The sequence below is a fragment of the Plectrocnemia conspersa genome, unplaced genomic scaffold (assembly GCF_051122295.1).
Source record: "Plectrocnemia conspersa isolate PC_06_02 unplaced genomic scaffold, ASM5112229v1 ptg000012l, whole genome shotgun sequence".
NCBI classification, from domain to species: domain Eukaryota; kingdom Metazoa; phylum Arthropoda; class Insecta; order Trichoptera; family Polycentropodidae; genus Plectrocnemia; species Plectrocnemia conspersa.
Window position 1 is genome coordinate 22423055 of NW_028277176.1, and position 27811 is coordinate 22450865.

Genomic DNA, 27811 nt, shown 5'->3' on the forward strand with positions numbered 1-27811 from the left:
TCCTTGCCTGAAAATATGAGGCTAAACTATTTGTATTTTTTTTACGGAATACTTATTAACTTTTCGCGGAACACCAGTGTTTTGGGGAGCCCTGATATATACAATAAGTTTAATAAAACTATGTATTTAAAATGTTTCATAAATTTTTCTGAATTAATTCAATCGCAGTTCATTTAATTTACACACAATTCCGAACAAAGTGAAAAACAATGAAACGACTCCGATCTGTGTATAATACATTGAATTTGCTCCAAAAATTATATTGAACATAAATTCGAATAAAATTGTGTATTTCAGCTAATTTTATTTCTCACAAACTTTATTTAATTGAAAAATAAACGGCCATTTTGCCGAGATTCAATATAACTTCGTAGTATTAGTCATTAGCAAAAGTGCACTTTCATTATTTTATGTAAACAACATACACTGAAAATACAAAATTTACTGTGGTTAATATAACCCTCACATCAAAATGTGATGACTTTAAAATATCCCTTTAAATAAGAACTTAGAAGTAATATACAGCAATTTGAGTGTAGTGTTAATACAGACTACACTGACACTTTTGTATCCTAGACCTTCAGTCTAATATGAACAACATATTAACATTTTATACTAAAATTCTTAGTGTTTCAGTTTTTTATATGTCGCACCAAAAACTCACGAAAATTTTTATTTATATATTTTTAAAAAATATTATTTGCAATGATATTTGATCATCTTGAAAATTAAAACAATTTAGTACGGATTCAGTAACAGGCTTTCCAAACAGATTTTTGAAGATTTCTTGATTCAAAAGGTTTTAGTAAAATGATAAGATAGTTTAGAGCTTTGAATCGAGCTTTTAAATTATCAAAATCAATGCGGATTATCACAGAAAAAACTAGCCCACAAAATTTGGGTCTACCAAATTTGTGGAATTGAACACATGTGCTTCCTGGTGGTTTATCTTTTTGTTTTAAACAGCCTTAATTTGCAATTCACCCTGACAATAAAAAAGTCAAAAAGATAGTCACTCTATATGATTGGAAATATCTAATAGTTGTATTTTTCTCTTATGATAAATTTTATGTCACAAGCAGAGTACCCAAAATATTTATCTATATATGCTAGCATATGCAAATAATTCAACATACAGCATCGTAGTGCAAAATTTAGTTATTTATAAGCACATAATAAGATGCATATAAAATCTATATAGATATGACTGATTATGGTTTCATTCTTAGTTTGTTAAGACTAGACAGATAAGAACAAGAATTTGCTCCGGTGGTTGATCATTATTTGCCAGACAATGTCAATGCACTGGTTGGTATCCCGATTATATTCCAGTAAATTACTTTTATTCTAAGCGATATAGCTATATCAACAATAAATATTGACGTGTTTAGAATATTCTTTCATGATTTTTCTTAGAATTTATTACTATTGACGTAATTGAAAATTAATAAGAATATAAATATACAATAAATGTGCCATGTTTGTGATTGTTTTTAAACGTCGCATTATAATTTGCAGTTTATTACATCATCGAAAGACAGTATATAATCAATCGTACTGTTTTACGTTTCAATTTACAACACGCTGTCATTTATCATTAATATGCGCGTATCTTGTGCGGTTTACACAAACAATACTTCAAGAACTTCGCATTTAAAAATCATTCATAAAAAATACCTATTTTAAATTAATATTATTGACCAACTGTATGTTTTAACCATCACTCTTCTGATTAAATGACACAGATCTATATTGTACTTCAAGTTTATTTTATTACCAAAATAAAAACTGGAAGTAATGATGTCAGCTTTTAGTTGACTAAAGTATGCGCTGAAAATCAATGTTTAATCAAAAACAAACATTACAAATATATATGCCAATGGAATATGTTCAAAAGTAGTTTTGAGGTTAGTGGTCTGAAGAAATGCTATTGCACACGATATTCGATAAAAAATCATGCATTAGTCAAATGAGGAAGAGTCAATTGTGAAAATAGTATCCCTCTAGTCTCTGGTTACTTGAGTCGGTTGGTGAGTCTTGGGAGCAGGGGTGCCCCGTAGGTATAGGTAAGTAGGAGCGACAAGTCCTGAGGAGCAGCAAATGATCACAGAACAAGTTTTGAAAATAACAAAATATTCATAACACACGTATTTAGTTTACAATATATTGCATTAAATGACATGCATTTTTCTGGGCAAATTCAAGGAGAGAATTTACGACAAAAGCAAGAAAATCGTGCCGTCGCAGTGGCAACATTCATGTTAAGACTTTTTATAATGATATTACGACTCACAATAAGTAAGAATCGAATGTAGCATATCTAAGCCGAATTTTGGTCAATAGGATAGCGCAAAAAACAATTATCCGCCGCGGTAGTGGGTACGTTCGGTAATCTAGTTTTCAAACTACCACTTTTATAATAATAATACAAATTAAATGAGGAACATATAAACCGAATTTTGCCCAATAGAAGAGCGCAAAAAACAATTATCACTTCTCAGAAGTCAAAAATCCACGTCAAAAGCAATAAAATCGTGTCGGCGCCGTCGCAGTGGAAACGCTCGTTACCGAGCGTTTCCACTGCGACGGCGCCGACACGATTTTATTACTTTTGACGTGAATTTTTGACTTCTGAGAAGTGATAATTGTTTTTGCGCCCTCCTATTGACCAAATTTCGGTTTGAATATACTTTAATCAGCCCTTTTATATCAGAAGTCCATAGTAATATTGGTAAGGTTAGCTATAATATTTTTAAAACATAGTGTAACATCAAAGTGCAGACAAACTATGTTGCAATATGAGAGATGCGACATCTGTACTTCTTCTTCCGCTTTTTTTCCCCTGAGAGGAATATCTTGGACTTGACCTAATGATAATTCTAAAACTGTAATTACTTTTAGAACTTTCATTCTTTTGACTTTTTCCGAGCTTACAAAGAAAATGGATTCATATTAATGAAAATTGCAGTTCGTGAATTATCAAGGTATGAAAAAGGTTTAAACAAAGTTGCGGTATAAAATCTGCCCATTAAAAATCTGGAATAAATACGATCTGTTTCAAGGTTTTGACCATGTGAAATAAAAGAATAGTTCATTTGTTGACAAAAAATCACTGAAAATATATTGATTTGTGTAGTGTGAATTGTGGTCAACAAAAGTCAACAAAAAACGTATTTATACGGATCCCACATACCAGCAACAATTGAAAAAACGAAATTTTACGTGTCCCGTAAACAATATGTTTAAAAATATATGTACATCCGTCTGCTCTCAAGGAATTTCGGTCATTAAGAGCGCGTGTTAAGTGTTTGATGATCTTCTGTCATCGCAATTATTACAAAAGTTGCCAAAAACAAATAATTAATGCTCCCAAAGCGTTCTGGAAATTCATTTACACTAAACGCGCTATTCAGTCGATGCCTGAAGTAATGAACTTCGACGATAAAATATTAGACGATTCACAAAATATTTCTTATGTATTGAAATAATACAATGTATTGTTTTCGACCATCATGACGCATAGGTTACGATGGTCTTAATTTAATTTAAATAAATAAATAAATCTACTAATGAAAATTTATTTGTACTTTACTACCTTTTACTTTTTAGAACATTCATTAGGTTAGGTTTGGGTTTGAACAGCAAATGGACGTTTTGCAACTGTATATATAATTTTACCAGCGCTTATCAGTTAAAATATATTTTAACTAGTAGAAATATATATGTATTGATGAAAATATATTTGGACCTCACTAGTGAAAATATAACTTTACTGAAAAATATACATTGCATGTAAATAAATAATGATAAATATGTAAATGTATATATATAATACTACATATGGAAAAGTTGAATCATATCATTTTACTAGCACCTGCCAGATAAATTATATATTCACTGGTAAAAATATATATCTACCTGTGAAAATGTATTTCGATATAATTTCACTAAAATGATATATTTTTGGGATAGATTCGAGACTGTTTTTTCTAGATACCTGAGTATTTCCGGTTTAGAATCAGGGACGTAATTTCAACTTTTTTAAATATTTAGATTTTATTAAATTATATGCATTTTTCTGGCCAAATTCAAGAGGAGGTAAATGACCCATCTGCCTCCCCTCCTGAAATGACGTCCCTGGATATAGAATAAAAAAAAAAAAATATATTTAGCCCGCGATACTAAGAAGGTTGCCGACCCCTTACAGTACATCGTTATCACCAAGGTTAAATTGTCGTTTTATATGTAGTTTTATAACAGTTGGAATCTATTAAGTTATGTTAAAGTTAACCACTACTAATCATACAATAAAACAGAGGTGTCTGAAAAATGTTGATCGCAGCCATATTTGACCAAATCTCTAAACTAAATTTGTAGTTAAAATAAACCGTTTCAATCAAAAGATCTTTATACAATGAGAGAAATTAATCTCATCATTATCAATGACTAAATAAATCCAAATAAATCGCGTAGATTGAAAATCGAACTGATAAACGTTTGTGACTAATCACCGATGTTTTTGCGACGTTATCTAAACAATGTATAATTGCTAAGCAGGTGTCAGCCCTACACAATTTCGATAATCAGAGTAATCTATCGACGATACACAGGGGAGTGTAAGTAACATTTACAGTACAGTAAGACAATCGCGAGTTCCCTTGAAACACAATGTCCCACATATCGTCGCGAGAACGTTGGCAAGCGCATCGGTAACCGATGCGAAAACGTGCCAATGTTAAAAACTGCTGTTGCGAAAACGCCTATGCCCGAATTTTCCTTCTTAAAATGAAAATAAACTTGGGGGTAGTTCACTCACCTTGGCGCTCACGTTGCGGTCCGTCTGCATGGTTGTCCTTTTCCTTGCTGCTGCGAATTGTTGCGAAAATTCCACAATGCCAGATGCGGTCGAGTGTGCGCGCGTTATATAAACGCGTCGTCAGATAATGATTTCCTAATTGCTGGGATTAAACGCGACGCCTTTTCTTATCTGGAGAGATTTACAGTACCGTGCAAGTACTGCGCGCCGAGCGGCGTGTCGTTTCTTTTTATATCGTAGTATATGTACGCTATTGTATTATTTACGACACTGTTGCTGCTAGGTAACAATTTACGAGCTTTCGCGCGTTTCAATCGCTTGTATGTCGCCGAACATATCGGTCAAACTAACTGAAAACGAACCCCCGTTTGGACGCTCTTCGTTTTTGGCTCGAGGCGCGGGCTTCGAAAATAGTACAGCCGATGTGGAGCAGAAAGACCAATTTGAACTATACTCGCGAACGGAGGTGTGTTCTGAGACGATGTCTGAAAACAGAAAAAAATCATTGTCTAAGTTTACTATTCACGTGACAGTCGCCTTCCAATATATCATAGCTTTCAAAAGCTACAAGCGCATTGAAAATGTAAGCAAATTTCAAAACAAAATTTTAGGTTATTTATTTAAATGTTGTTAATGTTATTGTCGTTTAAAAGTGATCTGCGATTGACTTTGGCTATTGGATTAAAGATGGAAAATATTCAAATAAAAGCATTTTTCGCATGAGTTCACAATGAATGTATGTATAAATAAAAATAAAATATTTTGTGGTGAATACCGTTAAAAAACAATCAGAGTCTGATTTATATGAAGAGAGGCTCTAAACTATTCCACTTGTAAGGCCCCTCCAAGCCCCCCATTCTCACGAGTAGCGAAAATAGCAATTAAACAATAAAAAGGATAAAATTATTTTCTTGTTATCGGGGAACAAATTTAATCTAAAAATATTTATTCACTTGTTTGTACATTTTATTTATTTAAATACATTATTGTTTCGCTCGTTTGCGCCTGACCAGTTTAAATTTTGAAACGTATTTATGATGCAAAAAAAATATTTTTTTAAGTTATTATGTGTATTAATAAGATGATCATGACAGTATCACACTTTTAGATCCAACCTTATGTCGTAATAAACATATAGGTTAAAAAATAAAGAAGTTTTCTCCTGAACAGTTAATAGCCATTATTGTTCTCAATCGAATATTCGATTATTCGAATTATTCGTTCAATTTTTAACTATATGATATATTCATGGTTCATGATAATTCATGGTTCTTTATGTGCCCTTATTTTGTTTCGAAATGCGAGACAATCTTCTCAACAAAAAAATGCTTTTACGCATTCAAAAAACATTTGTGAATAGAATGTTTATCTGCGTATCTACTATGACCGAAATTCGCAGAATTCGTTCATTGAACGAAACAAAATGTCGGAAAGGCGCACCATTATTATCGTTTAGTGCTTATCTCAAAAACAAGTGTGCGTAGCAAATTTTTGTGGAATTCGTGTTACGTTTTTGTATTTATTATTACAAAATGCAAAGATTTTATTTTAGTCAATTCAATAATTCCATTTTCATTATATTTTTAAAAAATCGTGAAAATATAAATAAAAAAGTGACTATGGTTGTTTAAAGTGTTTATTTTAAGTATATTTTTAATATTTAGTAGGCTCACCCTTAGCTATAATTACAGCTTCAACCCTTGATGGCATACTGTCAACTTAATGACTTCTTCTACATTGCATCTACAATATTATTTTACATTTGCAATTGTATTGGACGATCTTTTATTTTTTAGTTTTAAAGATTTAGGTCTGGTGACTGTGTAGGACCTACACAGTCACCTTTTAGAATGACCTACACTGTAGGCCATTCTAAAAGCGTCAAACCTTTTGACACAAACTAACCCCTGATTTTTAGTGACGTATGACATGGAGCGTTTTCTTGTTGGAATCGGATGATAGCATGATCTGTGCTTGGAAATATTTTCCCGTAGGAATCCATTAAAGTGGATTCCAACATTGAAATATAAATGTCACTATTCATACTACCCTCGCAAGTATACGAGTTTCCAACCCCTGCTGCTGCCATGCAACCCCAAACAATAACGCTTCCGCCACTATATTTGACTTTGGGTACTACGCAATCAGCTAGATATTCTTATCCGACTCTTCGGCGCATGATACACCAGGGGTCGCAAAATCTAAAAAAATGTTTAAAAAAGTAGGATTATTTTTAAAATCATTGCTTTAGAAATTTTTGAATAAATTAGGTTTTCCACATTTTTTTATATTAACCAATTTTAGTTTAAAATTATCATAAAGTTGGATTCATCGAACCAAATGTCTAATCTTCAGATGTCCATTATCAGTGTTTTCGGGCACAATCTAACCTTCGAGTTTTATTTCTTTCTGAAAGCCACGGTTTGTGTAAGAGCTTTACAACCTCTGAGCTCCACATTGTTTTGCTTTCTTCTCACCGTCCGCGAAAAAATGGATGGCCCTCCGCTTGCAGAGACTTCAGCATCCAGCTTTGAATACTTTTTCGGCGATTTTTAAGATCTTCCTGCGCAGTTGTCTTTCGTTTTCTTCCAGTTCTTGGCTTTGATTTGTTAAAACCACATTCTTTGAACCGTTTCAAAGTATTTTAGACAGCGTGTCGTGAATTATTATTGTTTTTACTAATTTTCGATATATTCAGTCGATAATATGCAATAAAATTATATTCGCTCTTATAGCTTCACTTCAGCATTTTTATGTGAAATTAAAAATAAATTATTAAATAAAAAAATTATAACGACAAATAAAGACCGAAATCACACAAAAGAACAAACCGGTCACTTAAGCGAGACTTAACAATTTGCCCTGCAATCTTTTATTGAGTGATAGCTATTGTGAGATATAGTGATATTATAGTTTATAGTTAATAAAATAGATGTCACTAATTTACAGTCTGATTTCTGTTTGGTGTCTCACTACTTGCTTAGTATGTTTTAATTGTGTTTACCCTTTTATAACGCATTGGGCTAATGACTGTCATGTTGCATCTTCAACAATAATAAAGTACGTGTTGCTGCTCTTATATTGTTATTACATAAAACAAATTTACGATCGTCACAATATTGAATTGACAAAAATAATTATTGAATGACGTTATTGTATATTATAAAAAAAATATATTATGTTTTTGCTTACAGCTACGTATGTTTTTAGCAGAATGTATTATATAACTTACTACATTAACATTTTGACACACCCTAAAATTTTATATGGATTGTGAGAATTATGATTATTTGCACAAGATCAAGTTTTCTACATTACATTACAAAGATAATTTGTATAATAGAGCAGTACAATTCTTAGACTGACTATTTCCTGTAATTGATATCAATTTAAGCTTATGTCAAACAATTACATACTATCTACAATCTTTATTATCTAATATCAAACGAAGACTCAATTTACCCGCAATTATAATACACAAGATATTGAGATTAAAGATTATTTAATAATATGCACTTCCTTCTCCTAATTTAAATATCAAATATGATAAAAAATCAATTATTAGAAATCGTATTTGTTAGAGACAATCAAAATGGAATTTAATATATATAAGATTTTATAATTGCATAAGCTACATATATATAAACATAGTTTAGTAGCATAATAATGGAAATTTTTTATAATCGAAAATTCAATCAAAAGAACATATTCTTTAGAATTGAATTAATGAAAATTATATTATTTTACAACAATTAAATTACATATGACATTTTATTTACAGTTATTTGACTTCGGTTGTAATAATTATGATATTTTTAGTATAGTCCTAAGATTTATCTGATTTTATCTCAAATAGGTAGTAATAAATTTATATTATGCAAATAGGTAGTAATAAATTTATATTATGCAAGCAACATTAATCTTTATTATCATTTGTCGTAGTAAAGAATTATATATGATATTATTATTATTAGTATTATTAGCTCAAGTGACTTATTTTATTGTATATTTTTATATAAATTATACTTAATATTTTAATTATATATTAAATGTACCTTTATAGTAATTAATATGCAATTAACGAAAAGGGAAATTTTACTCTTATTGAAAAATTAAATAAGCTAAAAATACTATTTATAATAAATATTTCTTTCTTAAATTCGTATATAATACATATTACAGTTTTTTTTTAAATATTGTAAAATAGTAAAACTCAGTAGATACTAACAAATATCATATTTCCGGATGCAAATTTCGACATTAAAAAACAGGTTTAAACCAATATTTGTTTTTGTTAATTTTATCAGTTGTTCGTTATTATTTATCGCTCTTTTGTTGTTGTTTGACATTAGGTTTTTTCTATACCTTATACAATATTTCATTTAATACATATTATCATTTTTTATATTTTCGTAATCTCTAGAGCTATTGATTAATTACAGATTCGTCAATACAATTATAAAAATGCTATTTGTATCAAATAACATCATTCCAATTTTTTTATCAGACAATCTACAAAATATAAAATGAACAAGGTATTAGTTTTCAGATAAAAAAATAACAAACTTATACTGTAATGCCGCATAACTGAAAATAATTGCATTGTGTTTTATCGCATATAAAATAAAACGATTTTAATTTATAATCGACGTATGGCATTATTATATAATATTGTAGGAAAACATTATATTACATTACAACAGGTAAGTGGTTCTTATTTTTATTAACAGTAGTGTTTTAGTTCAGGCAGACTACCATGAAACTAGTCGAAAACCGATCATCAAAGTCAGAATACCATCATGAAGCTTATTTGGCAGTGAAGCTAAGTAAATTCACTTCGCAATCCAAAACAATGATGCTAATATATAATAGGTAGTGCTACACATATTTCTGACTATGTGTTTTATTTCTTTGCTATGTTTCATATGGCACTTGGATTTCAGACTTTGTAGCTGGACCAGGTTTGACGTCGGTCTTTTTAGTATCATCTTGATCGGTACTCAGTGTAGCTTCGCTTTGTACAAATTCGTCTGAAATATGTCCCAGCTTGAAAATGAAGTATTAGAAGAGTCAAAATCTGACAAGTCAAAGTTCGAGATGGAAGAAAGTCTGTGATTGCAAGTTCCAGATGGAAGTGTCGTGAGTATGCCATTCTCGCGCTATATACATTTTTGGAGATAGGGGTAGTGTTTCACAATTTATTACTCTGGCCAATTCGATGCCTAGAGAGGAAGTGGGTTAGAATATGATATTGTCTATAACCTATCATATAGAAACACCCTTTTCGTAATGGTAATCATTTAAAAAGCTGCACTGAGTACCTGCTAAGCACATTCTAAAATCCGTATGTGACTAACATTTATATAGATCAGTGGTTCTTCACCGGTGAAAGCTGAAATTTAATTCCGCCTCATCTACACTCTTGTCTAGGACATATGAGAAACGCCAAGAACGAGAGTATGACACATTTTATTATTCTTGCAGCGTTCTCGTTCTCGTTCGTTCTCGGATCGGTATCGATATTTTGTGCCGGAGACAATGGGTTCTCTCACTCTCTTTCTAATTACTTCCTGGAATTCCCCGAACATCCGCCCTCTTTTCGTCTCACATTTCATTCGCAGCATAGTATCAAATGCTGCAGTCGCATTGCAAACCAATTGTTGTGTTTTCTCAGTATTTCAGTATCTCTGTCAGACTCGTTTAGTAATCTTTTGTGTTTTTATTTAGACTGTATGTTGTTTATAACATTAAAATTAATAACATCTTTATCAGGCGAGACATTTTTTATTAGTTAATCACTTTTTTATTATATGTGTGTTAATAAAATTTAATTATTGTATTTATTTCCAATCAATCTAAATTTTGTTTAGATTTTTTAATATCGTAATACCCCACTATGGATAAATTTGCTACGAAAACAAAATTCAGAACAAAGTATTAATAATTGAGCGAGTACAAGTGGAAGCAAATGTTGATTATTTTTAAAATCAACACACAAATTTAAGGTTTTTCGGATTTTTTTATTAATTTACTTAGCTAATATATATAATTTTTACAGTAAACATACATATAATACATAATATGAACAGAAAATAAAAAAAGACTTACTATTATAGTTTATTTCTTAATTTACGAAGGTGTATCTTTATTCCATTTAGGAAACCCGCTACATTTATATTTATGCGGATTGTCCTAGTAATATTATTTTACAAATTCACACCTCCATATTTAATTCCCCTGGCCGTACTCGCTTTCTTATACCTAACTATCCATAAAGTGTCACTATTTCTAGTATTAAATACATGAACATCTTTATTTCATATTAAATACCTATTAAAATTCTTTGGTAACATATTTTCTAACTTTTATATAAATACTCAAACATTCATATTCAATATTTCTTAAGCATTTAACCATTCCAATTTATCAATCATACTTCTACAACTAGTAAATCTATTTTTATTTAAAACTACACTCATTGGCCTTTTTTGTAATTCTTGGAACATAATTTTATCTAATTTATTAAACATATCTAATATGGTTTCACAATAATTATAATGGGGCAATATGATACTATTGTAAATTATTTTTTTTTTGATTATATCTAACATATTTTTCATTCTGGATAATATAACTATTTTTCTACTAATTTTTATTAATATGTAATTACAATGTTCTTTAAAATTTATTTTTTTATCTACAATTACTCCTAAATATTTTATATTATCTACTATTTCTATAATAGAGTTATCTATAACTATTTTTATATTATTATCTAATATTTTTTAATAATTAAAAAACATATATTTAGTTTTATTCTCATTTTATTTAAGTTCAATATTTTTAACCATATTTCTAATATACTTATTTCATTATTTAGATTATCTAGAACTTCTTTAATATTATCGCCTATGTAATATATTAGTGTCGTCCACAAACAGATGTATTTTACATTTTTTTATATTATTAATTAAATCATTAATATATAATATAAACAGCAATGGTCCCAATTTAAACCCCTGTGGTATATACGCATAATTTACTTTAACTTCTTGCTTTCTTTCTGTTAAATAATTATTAAACCATCTTAAAATTATTTCACCTATACCGATATTCTCTAATTTCTTTAATATTATTATTGTCTATTGTCTCGAAAGCTCTCTTGAAATCCAAGAAAACTGCTCCAATGATTTTATTTGTATCCTTGGCTAACAACCAATCATTTATAACTACTTGTAATACAGTCTCAGTGAAACATTTTTCTCTGAATCCCGATTGTTGTTCACATAAAATGTTTTGAGAAATAATGAAATCCTTTAATTATTTGATTATTACTTCTTCTATCAAATTTTATACACAAGGCATCATGTTAATTCGTATCATTTCCTCAACCTGTTTACTATTTTTTATGATTATGAATTTTATTATGATTTTCTGGTATGTGTTTATTTTTTTTAACCAATCGTATTTCATACAAAAGACAATCAAATCACTTTTGTTTGAAAGTTAGTAAATTATTTAATAAATGCATACAGCTGTCTCTTGTGCTCATGGTCATGGCAAACTGCAGTGAATTTATTAATATATTTTAACGCCACGCACACATACACGTATACCTAGGTATGTATTATTTCCGCTAGTGAATGTTAATCACCTATGATTGGGTAGAGCTATTATAAAACTAAGCAAGGACAGGTTCTGATATGTTATGTTATTGTATAACGTATAAAAGACTCAAGTCCTAATTCCAGTTCATTTATTCGATTTCTAAGAATACAACATTCATAAGCATATGTAACAAAAAACATCTTAGATAGAACTGATGATATGCAACACATAAGCAGTCACGTTAGAAATGTGCACTTCCTCCTACAAAAATAATAAACATATGATTTAAATTTATATTTAAATAAATCAATATAAATAATTTATTTACTTCAAGAGATGTGTCACGATTCCGAAGACCGATGATACCATTTTTAAGAGTGTTATCATTAACAACTAATGTGTATGGAATACCCCACTCATCATTTCTCTGGAACTGTGAAAAAACATGTTATCGAAATAAACATAATTATATTGTTCCATCACTTAAACGGTCTGCATAATATTGAGATTTTAGTCAACCCTAAAATGTTTTATGATGGCAAATATAGTCAGTTGAGCTGCCACTTGGGGTCAGTAAGTAGAACAAGATTGATCATCAAATAAGGCAACTCTAAAGTTATTTCTATAGCTGATTAAATGCATTTGCAGTAATATAAGTAATAAAGAGGCAAATTGTAGGTCAGATTTAATAAAATTTTAGCTGTTCAAACCCAAACCTAACCATTTTACCATTATATTCGTTATGATTTTAATAAGCAAACACATAAATATTATTGTTTATGGATACCATTTTGTTGCTGATCAATTTTAAATTTGTTTCACAACTATTTATTTTGAACACGTATAAATATTAAGCTGACTAAAGATGTGTTTACTTGCTGATAAAATTTAATTTGTTTGCTAACCACATATTGAGCCTGATATTTTTTCACTGCCAACAAAAACACAGTATGATGTCTAAATGATTTAATAGCTAATTTTTCATGCTAACCCAATATTTAACTACTTCTCATTATATTTTTGTACAGACATCATTTCAGCTTTTTCAAACGAAGGAAGAAAAGTTGGCCAGTCAGTGGTTTTTTTAATATTTCTATTTAAATTAATGATACGCAATTTTTGGTTAAATTCAAGGGGACCCTGATTAAAATCCACGTCAAAAGCAATAAAACTGTGTCTTCGCTGTCGTAATGGAAATGCTCGGTTATCTAGTGTTTATATTAAAAAACTTTTATAACAATATTACAAATTACAATAAGTGAGAATCGAATGAAACATATCTAAACCTAATTTTGACCAAAGTAGTGCAAAAAACAATTATCCCTTTTCAGAAGTCAAAAATCCACGTCAAAAGCAATAAAATCGTGTCGTCGCCGTCGCAGTGGGAACACTTGTTACCGAGCGTTCGATGACGACGGCACGATTTAATTGCATTTGACGTGGATTTTTGACTTCTGAGAAGTGATAATTGTTTTTGCGCTCTCCTATTGACCAAAATTCGGTTTGAATATACTTTAACCAATACTCTCATATCAGAAGTCCACGTCTATCATATTTTTAAAGCATAGTGTGATTTCGAAATACAGACAAACTATGGAGCAATATGTGAAGTCTGTCTGTTCTTCTTTTTCCGCTTATTTTCCCCCGAGAGTTCATTTGACTTAGTCTGTATTTTGGACTTGACCCAATAAAAGTTCTAAAACTATAATTAGTTTTAGAACTTTCAGTGGGTTAGGTTTGGGTTTGAACAGCAAATGGACGTTTCGCAATTGTTAAATTGAGTTTCATCAACATTTTTGAGCAGCGTATAATTTCACTAGCTTAAATTATATATCTACTGGTAAAAATATATTTGGACTACACTAGTGAAAATATAACCACCGAAAATTACACATTCACTGTAATATATTTATACATCGCATGTAAATAAATAACAATAACTATGTAAATATAAATACGTATGGAAAAGTTGAAATCGTATAATTTTACTAGCAACTGCAAGATAAAGTATATTTTCACTGGTACAAATATATAAAAACCAATGAAAATGTATTCCGATATATTTTCACTGAAATGACATATTTAACAAAATATTTTCGGGATAGATTCGACTGTTTTTTTTAGATTTTCTTTAATGGATACCCGAGAGTTTCTTGTTTAGAATCAAGAATGTCATTTCAGCTTTTTCCAGCTTATTTTAACATTTCGATTTCATTAAGATTCATAGTATTTATTTAACCCTTTAAACGCCAGTGACTTTTTAGTGAGTCACCTGTTATTTCTCATCACGCGTCAGGAACTGTTTCTAAAAATAAATAAATAATACTTAGCTTACTGATAAATTAAGTTAGTACAATAATCTTTAAATAAGTAATTCGTAAACATGTTTTATAAAAATTATTTGTTTAAAAATAATAAACAAGTGACTCACCGATGAGTCGCTGGCGTTTAAGTGGTTAAATGACATGCATTTTTCTGGCCAAATTCAAGGGGGGGAATGCCCCTACCTGCCCTCCCCAAATGATGTCCCTACTTTTGTATATATAATTTTACCTGCATATCAACAGGAGACGAAATGGAGTCTAATAAAAGTAAAATCATAATTCCAGCTTTTTTGAATTTTTTACTTAAGTGTAATGCTAGTTGTGATAGTTCATCAACGAGTGTTTTATCTGAAAAGTATATACAAAATGATACTGTTTACATAAAAAGATAATCTATCGATTTTTTTAAATAAATACCTTCACATCGAACGGCAAAAGTACATTTATATGGTGCTATCTTTGTGTTGATCTTTAATTCTTGCGATTTTTGTGTTGAACATTCATTGAAAGCGTCAAAATACAATCCTACTATAGCTGCTTCTAAAGTCAAGGTATTTGATATCATCATTATCTGTTCACAACTTTCAGTACCCTAAAATAAATTTAATTTAATACACAAAATTAAATATTACTTTTAAGATATGATAATTACATTGTTAAATGGAGAAATTGATAATGTTTCCAATGGCTGTTCACCCCAAGAATATTCTGCGCAAATATCAACTATAGATTTATTATCATCGGTTAAATGTATTTCGCCTAAGTGAAATCTTCCCGGAAACGATGAAATCTAAAATCGATGATTATGTATTTTATTTGATTTAGTATTAATACTCCTTATCAAATATTACCTTCTTCCACCATAACCTCCTTTGTCTTTGCCAATGCAAAAAATATTGCATAGCGTCATCTGAAGATAAAAACAAAGTAGAAGATAAAATTGTTGCAGTTTCAAACTGAAAATATTTGCTTTCAGGTATGATACTTTGATCTTTGTTTAACTTATTTTTATTGTACAATGTTGCTATACCGAACGGTAGCTTATTGCATAATTTTAAAACTGTGTTAAATGAATCACACAAAATTTTATCATTATATTCTACATTATTGTATACAAAGTAATGCACATCATTATTGCGATTTTTGACATTAGCGTTCATCCATTCGGTCTTGATATTTTCTTGAAGCAACGATCCCGAATGTCCCAATTGCAAATTGACGACATTCTTTCTGTTCTTAGAAAGTATTGGATTAAAATAGGAATATTTACTAGCTAAGGCTAATATTTTTTCAATAGCCATATGTGATTAAATCTAATTTTTGCTATCCAGCCGCTCGTTTAGCTCGAGATGCAATAAATTCTCTCTTTGAGGGAGAGGTATGTTTCCAGGCGGAGCTATGAAATAGCCTTCTTCAGTTTTAACTGCATTCTTTAGAACATCCTTTTGGCAATTTCCTTCCGTTACTTGATCTTCTCTTAATATTATATGTCTGTAAAATAATAACTTATATAACGAACGATTAAATTTGATACAAGCATAAATAAAATAAATCCTATTACTCGTCTTCCAAAACGGAATACATCGGTTGTACACCATCCGTGTTTATATCGTGAATTTGATCAGCGAAAGCTATTGCGTCTTCTAATATTTGGATTCCTTGTTTGTTAGCGCAATCTACTAAAGACAATCGTTCTAAATGGGCTATAGTTTCTTCGTCTATCTTAGTTCGTTTGGTGACTTTTTTATGATCCAATTCTGCATCGCATGTTTTAATTACAACTTTCTCAAATTGACGAAACGTATTTACGTTGCGAATATTTCTACAAGCTATCAAAGATGACGAATTCAAACGTAAAATACGCAAAACGTATCCAATCATAGCAAACGAACAATTTTTAATGAACTATTAACAAATTTAAGCACTTTTAAAATATAAACCGCACGAGCAGCTGCGCTGAATTTAACCTGCAAGTTTTTGACGTTTGAGGAACCATAACGCCGTCGGTTACGGCCATAGCTATAAAATATAAAATAGTAACTTCTTTTATAAAATTCATAAAATTAAATCGCTTATAATATACGTAGTAAAACAATAATTTTAAATCGTTAATAATTATAAATTAGTAATGAAATTATATTTAATAATATAGTTGGATGATAAAACTGATCTGTTTATTAATTTTTCAAGATATTATCAAAATTAAAATGATAATGTAAATGAAAAATCATTGCATTAATCTCTAGATTATTTAAAAACATTTATTAAAATAGTTCCATTAAGCTGAAAGAGTAATAAAATCAAGATTATAAAATTAATTACTATACGTGTGCAGATTAGATTGTACAATCAACTTTAATCCAGTGCATTTTAAAATATAGCTGTCTATATGACATACATGAATTTTATTAAATAATTTTAACCTAAGTTAATATCCAATTAATTAGTAATTTTTTTTTTACTTTTAATTAAAAAAATTCTGGCATAATTTTAAATATAAAATGTTCAGTCATATTTTTTAATATAAATGACGTATAATTTGCATATAAAATTTGATTCTATATTTTTTTTATTTATAAATAATTTTATTTCTTTCAACAAAAATGGGAACTAATTGTACCGGTCGGTCAAAAGTCATGAAGTGATGCAATTTTCAATTACTCTTTAATTTTATGTTTTAATACCATAACGCAATATAAGTATAAATCGAAATAAATTTATACTATTTGTGAAAAATCACGTCACTCAAATAGCGTGAATATTGTTTCGCAAAGACGTTTTTTATGGCACTGATTTAACCCGAATATTGTATAACTGATTTTGAGAATTTTTGCTATCGTCGATATTGCGGCTTGAGAGAATCTTCAAGCAAATCAACGATTGATTGTTTTTAAGAGCAGGTTTTAGTAAACGACCTTTAGTGAAAAAGCAGACTGAACTCAGTTATAAACGTTTAAGATTACGAATGACTGAAGAAAGATTAAATGTTCCTTTAATATAATATATTGAAGCTGAAAGAGCATATGAGTTCGACTTGGAAGAAATTGTCAATGATTTGCGAATAAAAACAAGAAAAGTAAATTCCAAATTTAAATTATATTTATTAATAATATAAAAATATACGTTACATATATATTTATACCTTGACTTCTTCATACTTAATCAATAGTGATAATAACTTTAATTTAAGTGTAATTAAAACTATATAAATATACCTATCAAAATCATAAGAGTCGATACTTATATTATGTAAGTGCGTTTTAATTTTATATTATTTTTTCTGCCATATAGCGATTGTAATAGATATCATTTACACAATTATTTTACAATAATATGGGTTTTTTGGATCATGTTTTACAGAATGTTGCTCGTGAGGATCTTTGTCAACAATTTATACATTACATGTTATGTTATTTTCAGAATCTTATTACGAAAAATAGTAAGAGCGCTATTTATAATTCAGTCTAGGGACATCACTGATTTATCTAATTCGTTATAAGAACCTGAAAATGAATGCCAAAGTGACGATTGGATTGATTTAATTTCTACAAAGGTAACACTTTTATTATTTCAGGTGTGAAAGTATTGAGTAAGTCGTCGTTTTATTCATTGCTTTAATTTATTAAGTATTAGCAAAATTAGTCCAAATACAAATGCGTAGCAGTTGTATTTTTTTTTTAATTTTCTGGTATTATTTTTTAGGGTCAGGTTTGAAAATTAGCTAAATTATTTTCTTATTTTACCGATAGATCTATTGTATTTATATTATCTGCGGCAGCATTTCAACTGTTTGAAACGTTAATTTTAACCAAAAATATAGTTCATGGGTTATAAATTACGCCTTATATGAGAATTAATTGTAAAAAAATATTACACAAATTAGACATTTTATCATTAATAACTAGTTCGACAATTCTAAGCATAATTGTAGATGATTCAATTCAAAGAGATGTCTCTAATTGAATGCCATTTCTATTCTTTTACTACTCTCTCAATTCCGTATGTTCCTCATTATCACCCATTTTGATCCAAAAAACATTCAGTGATTCATTCTCTAATATTTATATGGTGCTTATCATTCTGTGGAAACATTCTTCCTCGGAAAAATGGTGTGAACGCGATCTGGGAATAACTACCTATTTCAAAGTCAAAGTCAAAGTATTGGTGGTGTGTGTTCTGCGCATAGCGCGTCGTTCACAGTCGAATGTATTTGTGTCTGAAAATGAATCTATTTGATTTCATGTGGAGAAAGCAACTACTCCCTGGAGTCGACGCCATCTTGCAGGCTATTGCTACCTGGTAATATCAGTTCGAGTTTTTAACCGAAGTGTCATACATACATTCCCCGCGTCTTCAGAGTTCCAAAAGTATTTTATTTAAAATTAGTCTATGGAGGTTTCACCCACATTGTACAGGTTCAGTCGTATATAATCAAGAAATAATTTAATTTAGCTAATTTTCAAACCTAACCCAAAAAAATGTGGGGTGGGCGATAACCAATACATATTCTTCATATCGAAGGTTGCATTGATGTATATTTTGTGGTGTCGTAATTCAGTTAATATTGAAATTCAAGCAAATTTTCTTGAAGTGATTATTTTTAAACTAATGCGCTTATTACAGCAAATTACCAATTCTCGACTTTGAGAGCTCTTAATGAAAATGAAAAAGTTGATTTATATTTTTAGTCGAATGTAATTCGACTAAAAATATAAATTGAATAATCAATTTCATCTCCTAAATAACGCAGTTTCTTGCGAGTAAATTGTTTCACCGACAAGCACTAGTAAAAAAATCGTTTTTTATAAAATGTTGGTTTTGTAAATTAAAAAATATGCGCTATTGCTCGAGAAAACGCAGTTAGCGTCGACGTTTTAATAATACGCACGTAAATAAATGCGCACATACAAAAAATTGCAATGAGATATAAATTCATAATCCGATTGAACCAATTGGTGGCCCTTAAAAGGGCCGTTTTGTCGAAGATGAGGCGGCAGTGATCTATTTGGAGCTGGTGTATTTGGTGACGGCTTTGGTGCCTTCGCTGACAGCGTGCTTGGCCAATTCTCCCGGGAGCAAGAGCCTGACGGCAGTTTGGATCTCCCTGCTGGTGATTGTGGACCGCTTGTTGTAATGAGCAAGGCGAGAAGATTCGGCGGCGATGCGTTCGAACAGATCATTGACGAAGCTGTTCATGATGCTCATCGCTTTCGAGGAAATGCCGGTGTCGGGGTGGACTTGCTTCAACACTTTGTAGATGTAGATGGCATAGCTTTCCTTCCTCTTCTTCCTTCTGTTCTTCTTCTTGTCGGTTTTGGTGATGTTCTTCTGAGCCTTGCCGGACTTCTTCGCTGCCTTCCCGCTGGTTTTCGGTGCCATGATCGGACTTTGCTGCGAAGCTTAGTCGGAGTGGATGCGCAAAAATTTGAAAAGACCGGTAGAGTTTACTATCGGATAAGCGCAGCGCAAGTAGGGGGACGCGGCATCGGTGGAGTGGTGGGGGATCGCGGCGTGTACCGCGACTGATATAAATATACAGCCCGTCCACCGCAAAAATTTATACTCGCTCGTTCGCTTTTCTGCGGTTGCGCTCGTTTACTTCATCTATCAACATGTCAGGTCGCGGTAAAGGAGGCAAGGTCAAGGGAAAGGCGAAGTCCCGTTCCAGCCGCGCTGGACTTCAATTCCCCGTGGGGCGTATCCATCGTCTCTTGAGGAAAGGAAACTACGCCGAGAGAGTCGGCGCTGGAGCTCCCGTCTATTTAGCCGCCGTCATGGAATATCTGGCCGCTGAAGTCCTCGAGTTAGCCGGTAACGCCGCTCGCGACAACAAAAAGACGAGAATCATCCCCAGACATCTGCAACTAGCCATCCGTAATGACGAAGAATTGAACAAGCTTCTCTCCGGAGTGACCATCGCTCAAGGAGGAGTTTTACCTAACATCCAAGCCGTTCTCTTACCCAAGAAAACCGAAAAGAAGGCTTAATTTCGCATCCTGCTATTCATTGACAAAAGGCCCTTTTAAGGGCCACCATTTTATTACATCGGTTAATTAAATTTCTGCTGTACATTTTACATTCATTTTTACATTACAGATAAATAAAATAGAAAAGCCATTCTTTGAAATTAACAAGTATACCGAATAAATAGAAAATACCGCATCATAGTCTGATTTTTAAAAGTAGCCTAAGTTAGGCTACTGAAGTATCTTTCGTTTCTTTATCATTAAATAACCTATATATCAGGGGTAGCCGAACCGTCGAACGCGTAACTATTCATAGCCCGCCAAAATAAAATTATCATTGATTTATGTTATTAAAAAAAACTTGATATTGAATAGGTATTGGTATTATCTATATTTATTTTAAATAAAACTTATTTTTGGCTTTGAATTACTACTTTTCTTATGATCACTGAACACACACGTTGTTAGTAGACCGCCGCCAATAATTTAAAAAACAGATCGACTGTGGTGATCAAAAGCTTGGCTACCACTGCTACATATAATAGAAATAAAATGTCATATATGGAATATAACGGTTTTTATAAACACAATAACTACTAAAAAAGCGTATTAAAATTATAACAAAAATAAAAGTACATATACACAAATACGCCCGGTGCAAATTCGAAAGAATCAGGTCGATTTATGTATGTAAAATTGTGTAGATAAATATATTTTAAGAGTTAATAGGTTAATACGTATATTTAACTTATTTAGTTTTTTTTTCTAGAATTTTTCTAAACCGAGTTTAAATAGCTCCTATATTGAAATAAGCGGCGGATTAGACTGGCTAAATAAAGAACTTAATTTTGGTGAAGTTGTAATTAAAACTATAGCAGTCACTGTGTTCTCAAATATCGTTGTATACATAACTAAAATAATAAAAAAAAATTTAAAACCAATGAAACAAATTTAAGAATTTATTTTTATTTTGCATAGCCAACATTTTGAAAGAAAATGGCGAATCGAACTTAGCTATTAACAAGATCTATTCACATAAATGACAAAAAAATGCAAAAAACAGGATATAAAATCTTATTTGATATCAGCGGTTGAGAATCTGTGACTAGTAAATATTATTGAAAATTAGCACAATCCTTACTTCAAAACCTCGATTTCGTTTTATGTTAATTCGTACTTACGCGATTTATTAAGTCTAGCAGAAATCAGTTAATGTGGTCGAATCTGGGCATTAGAAATAAATGCCAAATCGTGTATGGCCAATTTTTTTAGTTGGAATATGTATGACACACACATAGCGACAATCACTAAATGAACTTTTACGTACGTACGTATATATCTTTCGATCACTTTTTTATTTTAACTGTTTTAACAACGATTAAGACTAACAATAATACCGAATCCCGAAAGTTATAGATTACAACTGAAGTTTCCGAAGCGGTGAAAGACGGTTACGGTATCGATAAGGGAACATGCTTTCGAGGCAGGTATAAACCCTCGGCTCTTCGCTCTATTGAATCTAGGTATGTATCGCATTGTGTTTTTGTCCCTTAGGTGGTTTTATAACCCGGGGTATTTCCGCTCGGCTTTATTAATTTGCGCTAAAGTTGCCGCCATCGGTATGTTTGCGAAGTTTAATTACTTTATGACCATCAGTCACTCAATATAATTACCGTTGAAAATGTTGTGAAATGCTTTTTTTTTTTTTAAATATCGTTGTTTTAATTTCAGATTCCCTAAGATAAATGGAAGACTTCCATTGATAGGCCGCTAATGCTTGAAGCACAATTTGTTCGAAACATTTTTCATTAGATTTATTTTACACTAGCAAAAATGCATACCTTCAATTAATTTACCATCGAAAAATCCTCGGCAATTGACTTAAATACTGTTTTAGAACCTCGGGAAATAAATTTACAAGATACGCCAATAAAAAGACGTTTACGCGCGAAAGTTAAATATTTGTACTTTTTCAGAAAATCGGGTTGAAAAGCTCAGATACCTTCAACAAAAAAAGACGGAATTAAAAAATACTGATCTTAAAAATCAATATTTAAAATAATAGAATGTGAAACTTGCTGTGATGTTTTATTTTGTAAGAATGATATTAATGAACAACTAAAAAAAGTATCGTTCTTACAAAATAAAACATCACAGCAAGTTTTATGTTCTAAATATATTTAAAAGATACATATGGCCATGAAAGATTTTAATATCATATTGACAATATATTTTTGCCTTTGGAAGATATATTTAACAATATATTTTCCAAAGGCATTTTTAAAATTGTTAAAATTCAGTAATGAGTTTTTACAATTAGTGACTTGTTAGTACGTCGACGGTATATCGTAATTTATTAAGATAGTGTTTTTGTAGTTCTTTCTGTCAATACTGTCAATACTTGCGGAGCTAAATATTTAATATAGCGAATATGAATAAATTAAATAATCCTAATTGATGTTCTTAAATTGAAATACGATGGTGCACCGGAAACGAGCGCGTGTGAATAAATCAATATTAATATATTATGTAAGTTACATTTGTTTATTTTTATTTTAAAATAATTAATGACAAAACTCTTATTTAAAATAATATTTTGTGTACGAGTATGGTCCTGTAGAGTAATAGTTCAGGCTTTCGACGTCGAAGTTAAATTGGCGCTGCAAGCGGCTTTAATTTTTAAATGCGCATTTGTACGGAACGGTCGTTCTGTGGGCAACCCATTTTGAGCATAATATACAGGTTGAAAATTGATTTTAGTATCGTTTTATGCAGAAGTATATCTACCATTTAAAATATAAAATAATCTTCTCTTTTTAAACCAATGGATCGAGGTATATATATATAATACATATGTAAGTATGTGTAATCAATGGATCAACATAACTGTTACCTACAGACATTCTAGGCAGGCAAAACGACACCGAAGCAATTTATCAAAAAATAACAATTATTCCGGGGCTTGAAAACGGCAGTCGTCCATGCAATTCAAAAATAAAAGGGCCACCCAACAGAATTAATTCTAGCATCCTGCGCGAGGCAAAAAATAATAACTAGATAAATAAATACAATAAAATAAAAGCAAGAATAATCTCTAAGCCGATTAAATATATTGGTGGCCCTGAAAAGGGCCTTTTTGTCAAATTTGTGCGGGTTATGTCGAATTATGCGCGTTCTCCACGGATCCTCCTCGCCAATTGGATGTCTTTCGGCATGATGGTAACCCTCTTGGCGTGGATGGCGCACAAGTTGGTGTCTTCGAAGAGACCGACGAGGTAAGCTTCGCTAGCTTCCTGAAGAGCCATGACGGCGGAGCTCTGGAAACGCAAGTCGGTCTTGAAGTCCTGAGCGATCTCACGGACTAAGCGTTGGAATGGCAGCTTGCGGATCAAGAGCTCGGTGGATTTTTGGTAACGACGGATCTCACGAAGAGCTACCGTTCCTGGCCTATAACGATGGGGCTTCTTCACTCCTCCGGTGGCAGGCGCAGATTTGCGAGCGGCTTTAGTGGCCAGCTGCTTCCTCGGGGCCTTGCCTCCTGTGGATTTACGGGCGGTCTGCTTGGTACGAGCCATTTCGACGAGTTCCTTTGCGTGCGGCGACGAGAATTCGAATGACTTTGCGCACGAATTGCCCGATATTTATAGCCAACTTTTCCCGCGTTTTTGTGCGATGGGTGGGGATAGCGTCACTTTTTTTCATACGAACACAATTTCTCAACGGTTTTGTCCGTTATATATTTATAACATTTATCTGTTATATATTTATCAAAATTATTATAAACTGCGCCATTCAAAAATAAATAAAAGTTCTTTAGTACGACATCCAAATACCCGGCCAAATTCTCAGGTAATTTTCCATAAATTTAACCGGGTAATTTTTGTCCACTATTATTACAAGGATATAATTTATATTATATACGTATTTTTAAATTATAATATTTGATTTTCGCATTTTGCTTACACGGTATTTAATTAAAAATAAAAAAAATGTTCGAAAAGAAAATTAAAACCGATGTTTAATTGTTAATATTTAATTTAATCGAAATATTCATGTACACACAATATATGATCGATATTAAAAAAAGCATAAAACGTGTTACTACGTGTGATTTCCATAAACCCCAAAAAGAGCGCAGCCGTAATGTTCACCAGGAGGCCTAAAAAGAAAACCGGTACAATGAAACCCATCACCATGTTCGGAGAGGACATCCCGTGGGTCAGCGAGACGCGATACCTCGGGGTCATCCTAGACAGTAGACTGACGTGGAAACCCCACGTCGAGCACGTCAGAACAAAAGCACTCGGAGGGCTTGCTGCCGTCCGCCCGATTACGGGCAGACGCAGTAAGCTCAACGTGAAAAATAAAGTCCTCCTATATAAGACGATGATAAGACCGGTCATGACATACGCGGCGCCTGTTTGGGGCTATGCACGTGCAAAACTAATCGACAGGCTTCAGGTTGTCCAGAACAGGATGCTGCGGGAGGCCACAGACGCTCCGTGGTTCGTCAGGAACGTTGATATCCGCAAGGATACCAACACCAGACTAATCATGGAGTTCGTGAAGGAACTCTCCACAAGGTTTCATAAGACCCTGCCGACGATCCCGAACGACACGATCAGGAACCTGAGCAGCAGAGACGACCCACACGGATACCCCCACCCGAGAGACATCCTCAGATACAAGCCGCCTTAAAGCAGCGCACACTCCATTATCACACCATTATTCTTTTAATTATACACACACTTATGTAAACTGACATGAAGGCTGAAAGGCCGGATTAATTCTACTTTCATTTTCAGACACAAATACATTCGACTGTGAACGACGCGCTATGCGCAGAACACAAACTACCAATACTTTGACTTACTTTGAGTCTGTCCAAGTGTTAACGCCCATCGTCGTTGTATTGTAAATAAGGGTGCGTGTACGCATTCATGCACACATCTGCAGCTTTCCACGAATTTTTTTACACCGATATGAGAACGTTACTAATACTAAATCAGGGCTGTTTTTAAAGTAGGGTGACCATGCGTTGGAAATTGCATTAAAAACTATAATGTTTCGCGCTCAAACACGTTCGCGATGTTATTGTTCTTTGTTTACACATATTATTAAATATTTACATTCTGTTCCGTACAACCCATAAATTATGTTTTAGATGTCTCTGCACTTATACCCGCACCCGATGGTTAACCGTATTTTTTGTAAAAATTTGTCCCTTAAGTGATTTTATGACGGCTCATAAAATTGGGCCATTGTCGCTCGCCTTTATTATTTTGCGCCAAAGTTGCCGCCATCGGTATACGTCTTAAATAATATTTTGGTGAGTGCTGTCATGTTTTTGTGCTAAATATGTATATACATAAGCAAAATAAGTAAGCAAGTGTTATTTTACATTTTCCTCAACAAATAAAATTAAAAAAGTAAAAATTAATTGCACTTGTAATTTCACATGGTCACCCTATTATATTCTCTCACAAATACTATGACGATGATCTTTCATACTTGGACGGGCTGTACATTGCTTACATGTTACATGCATAAGACTTAATTTATTATTGCTATTTTTTTTTAAATTAATATTTAAAAAATATTAATGCATCTAGTGTTTCATATTTCATAGAACTACGAATTTTTGACGAAAAATTGTTTGTCAAAGGTTAACTGAAAGTCCCGACCAATGTCAACTTTCGCGGATTGAAAATATCAAACAATTTTATAAACTTCTAATAATGTATCACCTGATTGAACAGTTTGTTTTTTTCATGTTTGCAAAAGTGAAGAATAAATAGTTTTAGATACTTCTAAAACAGTAATAAATATTAATTACTTAATCAAATAATTTACTCGGTGCAATTGGTATTAAAATTGCATTGGAATAGTTTTAAAAAATCTGTTCACATCTCGTGCTAGCGGTGCGAACAAACAACCGATGGAGCAAGACACAAGATCATAAATCACTGACGATAAATAATAACAATAGACCTGAATGTCGTTTTTCTGTGTAAGACCTTCCTCGAAAAGGTGCTGTATTTTTTTTTTAAATACTCGCTACTCGCATTTTTATATTTTTTTGTTCAACGACAAATGTTTGAGGATGACGAAACTAAACGAGTCATAAAATTCACATTGTGAAGCAATACTTTCGGACTGTAAAATAGGGATTTCTTGACCCTTTTCGATACACCGCTCTCACTACCCACATAATATCTAAATGAGTTTTGCGAAAGAGAAAAATAGCCGCAGAATTTTGCATTTTGAAAATTGTGTGATATATACATATATATGTATATATTTCATATGGAGATAACAAATATACGGAAATTAAAATGACTTTCTAGTCTTTAGAATCCAGTTGTTGAATGTAGCAAATATTTTTTTTTTATTGTTATCTACTACCAATCTACTAATAAACTTTAATTTCACGGTCCATTTTTCATATACTTAACGAAACGCTATTAACAATATTTATTTATATTTTACTTCTACACCTACGTTGATTTTCAATTAAAGCAAATACACGAAATTATTAATTTTTTATTTCAAAATGGAACACAAACAAAAATCTGGATATATATAATTTTACGTTTTAGTCCATTTAGGCAAGAAAATAGAAAAAAATTGTTTGAAGTAACGCGAGGGATTAATTTTATTAGATGTTAGAATACTACTATTATGTTTTATGACGGTCCTTTCCAACAGATTTAGACAAAAATGACGCTTTCAGTAATGGAAAAAGGTAATTAAGACGCACTCAAGGTCGTCATACCCATATTTTATACGTATAATGAAAATAAACTTTCGGCGCATATTTAGGAATGACTTTGTCGGTGAATAACAATGCGCAAAACAAAGGATAAATATTTAGCCCGCATTGAATCTGTGTATACACAACAATTTTTATTTGTTAATCACATCCGAAATTTTCCATTCGTTTTCTTTTAGTAAAAATTTTAGTAAAAATAAAAATTAATCAAAATACCAACAACGGATATTTTAAAAAACTGATTAACAAAGTAAAAAAATAGATTCATTGGATTTAATTCAAGTTGGTTGCTTATTTGAACTCCGCAATTAAAAATTCATTCATC

The 27811-nt window shown here is 31.5% G+C and overlaps 6 protein-coding genes across 7 annotated transcripts in view; 1 reads left to right on the forward strand and 5 right to left on the reverse strand.

Annotated features, from left to right (window-relative positions):
• Hex-A (Hexokinase A) overlaps positions 1-4946 on the reverse strand; it is a 49187-nt gene extending 44241 nt beyond the window's left edge. The window contains exon 1 of the mRNA XM_088199625.1: positions 4817-4946. Within this exon, the coding sequence (XP_088055751.1) occupies positions 4817-4846 (30 nt within the window). The 5' untranslated portion in view covers positions 4847-4946. The remainder of the gene's footprint in view (positions 1-4816) is intronic.
• A 7609-nt stretch (positions 4947-12555) lies between these two features.
• Positions 12556-16049, reverse strand: PolG2 (DNA polymerase subunit gamma-2, mitochondrial). Of its 2 annotated transcripts, XM_088199322.1 has the most exons (6): positions 15600-16049; positions 15401-15538; positions 15166-15340; positions 14978-15096; positions 12753-12857; positions 12556-12685 (listed from the first exon to the last, which is right to left on the reverse strand). In XM_088199322.1, exons 1-6 carry the CDS (start codon positions 16047-16049, stop codon positions 12626-12628), a joined length of 1047 nt encoding a protein of 348 aa, XP_088055448.1. In that variant the 3' UTR covers positions 12556-12625. The 2 variants fall into 2 exon arrangements, 1 of the variants encoding a protein (XP_088055448.1); XR_015811583.1 differs by lacking the exons at positions 12556-12685; positions 12753-12857 and adding an exon at positions 14393-14729 and having other exon boundaries at positions 14856-15096.
• Positions 15754-16744, reverse strand: GatC (glutamyl-tRNA(Gln) amidotransferase subunit C, mitochondrial). Its single transcript, XM_088199323.1, has 2 exons — positions 16310-16744; positions 15754-16239 (listed from the first exon to the last, which is right to left on the reverse strand). Exons 1-2 carry the CDS (start codon positions 16627-16629, stop codon positions 16062-16064), a joined length of 498 nt encoding a protein of 165 aa, XP_088055449.1. The 5' UTR covers positions 16630-16744; the 3' UTR covers positions 15754-16061.
• Positions 16745-19603: 2859 nt separating this feature from the next.
• LOC148228617 (histone H2B-like) lies at positions 19604-20136 on the reverse strand. Its single transcript, XM_088199602.1, has one exon. It carries the CDS (start codon positions 20125-20127, stop codon positions 19750-19752), a length of 378 nt encoding a protein of 125 aa, XP_088055728.1. The 5' UTR covers positions 20128-20136; the 3' UTR covers positions 19604-19749.
• Positions 20137-20346: 210 nt separating this feature from the next.
• Positions 20347-20763, forward strand: LOC148228618 (histone H2A-like). Its single transcript, XM_088199448.1, has one exon. It carries the CDS (start codon positions 20361-20363, stop codon positions 20733-20735), a length of 375 nt encoding a protein of 124 aa, XP_088055574.1. The 5' UTR covers positions 20347-20360; the 3' UTR covers positions 20736-20763.
• A 3105-nt stretch (positions 20764-23868) lies between these two features.
• LOC148228619 (histone H3) lies at positions 23869-24376 on the reverse strand. Its single transcript, XM_088199226.1, has one exon. It carries the CDS (start codon positions 24287-24289, stop codon positions 23879-23881), a length of 411 nt encoding a protein of 136 aa, XP_088055352.1. The 5' UTR covers positions 24290-24376; the 3' UTR covers positions 23869-23878.
• Between the last annotated feature and the right edge of the window lie 3435 nt (positions 24377-27811).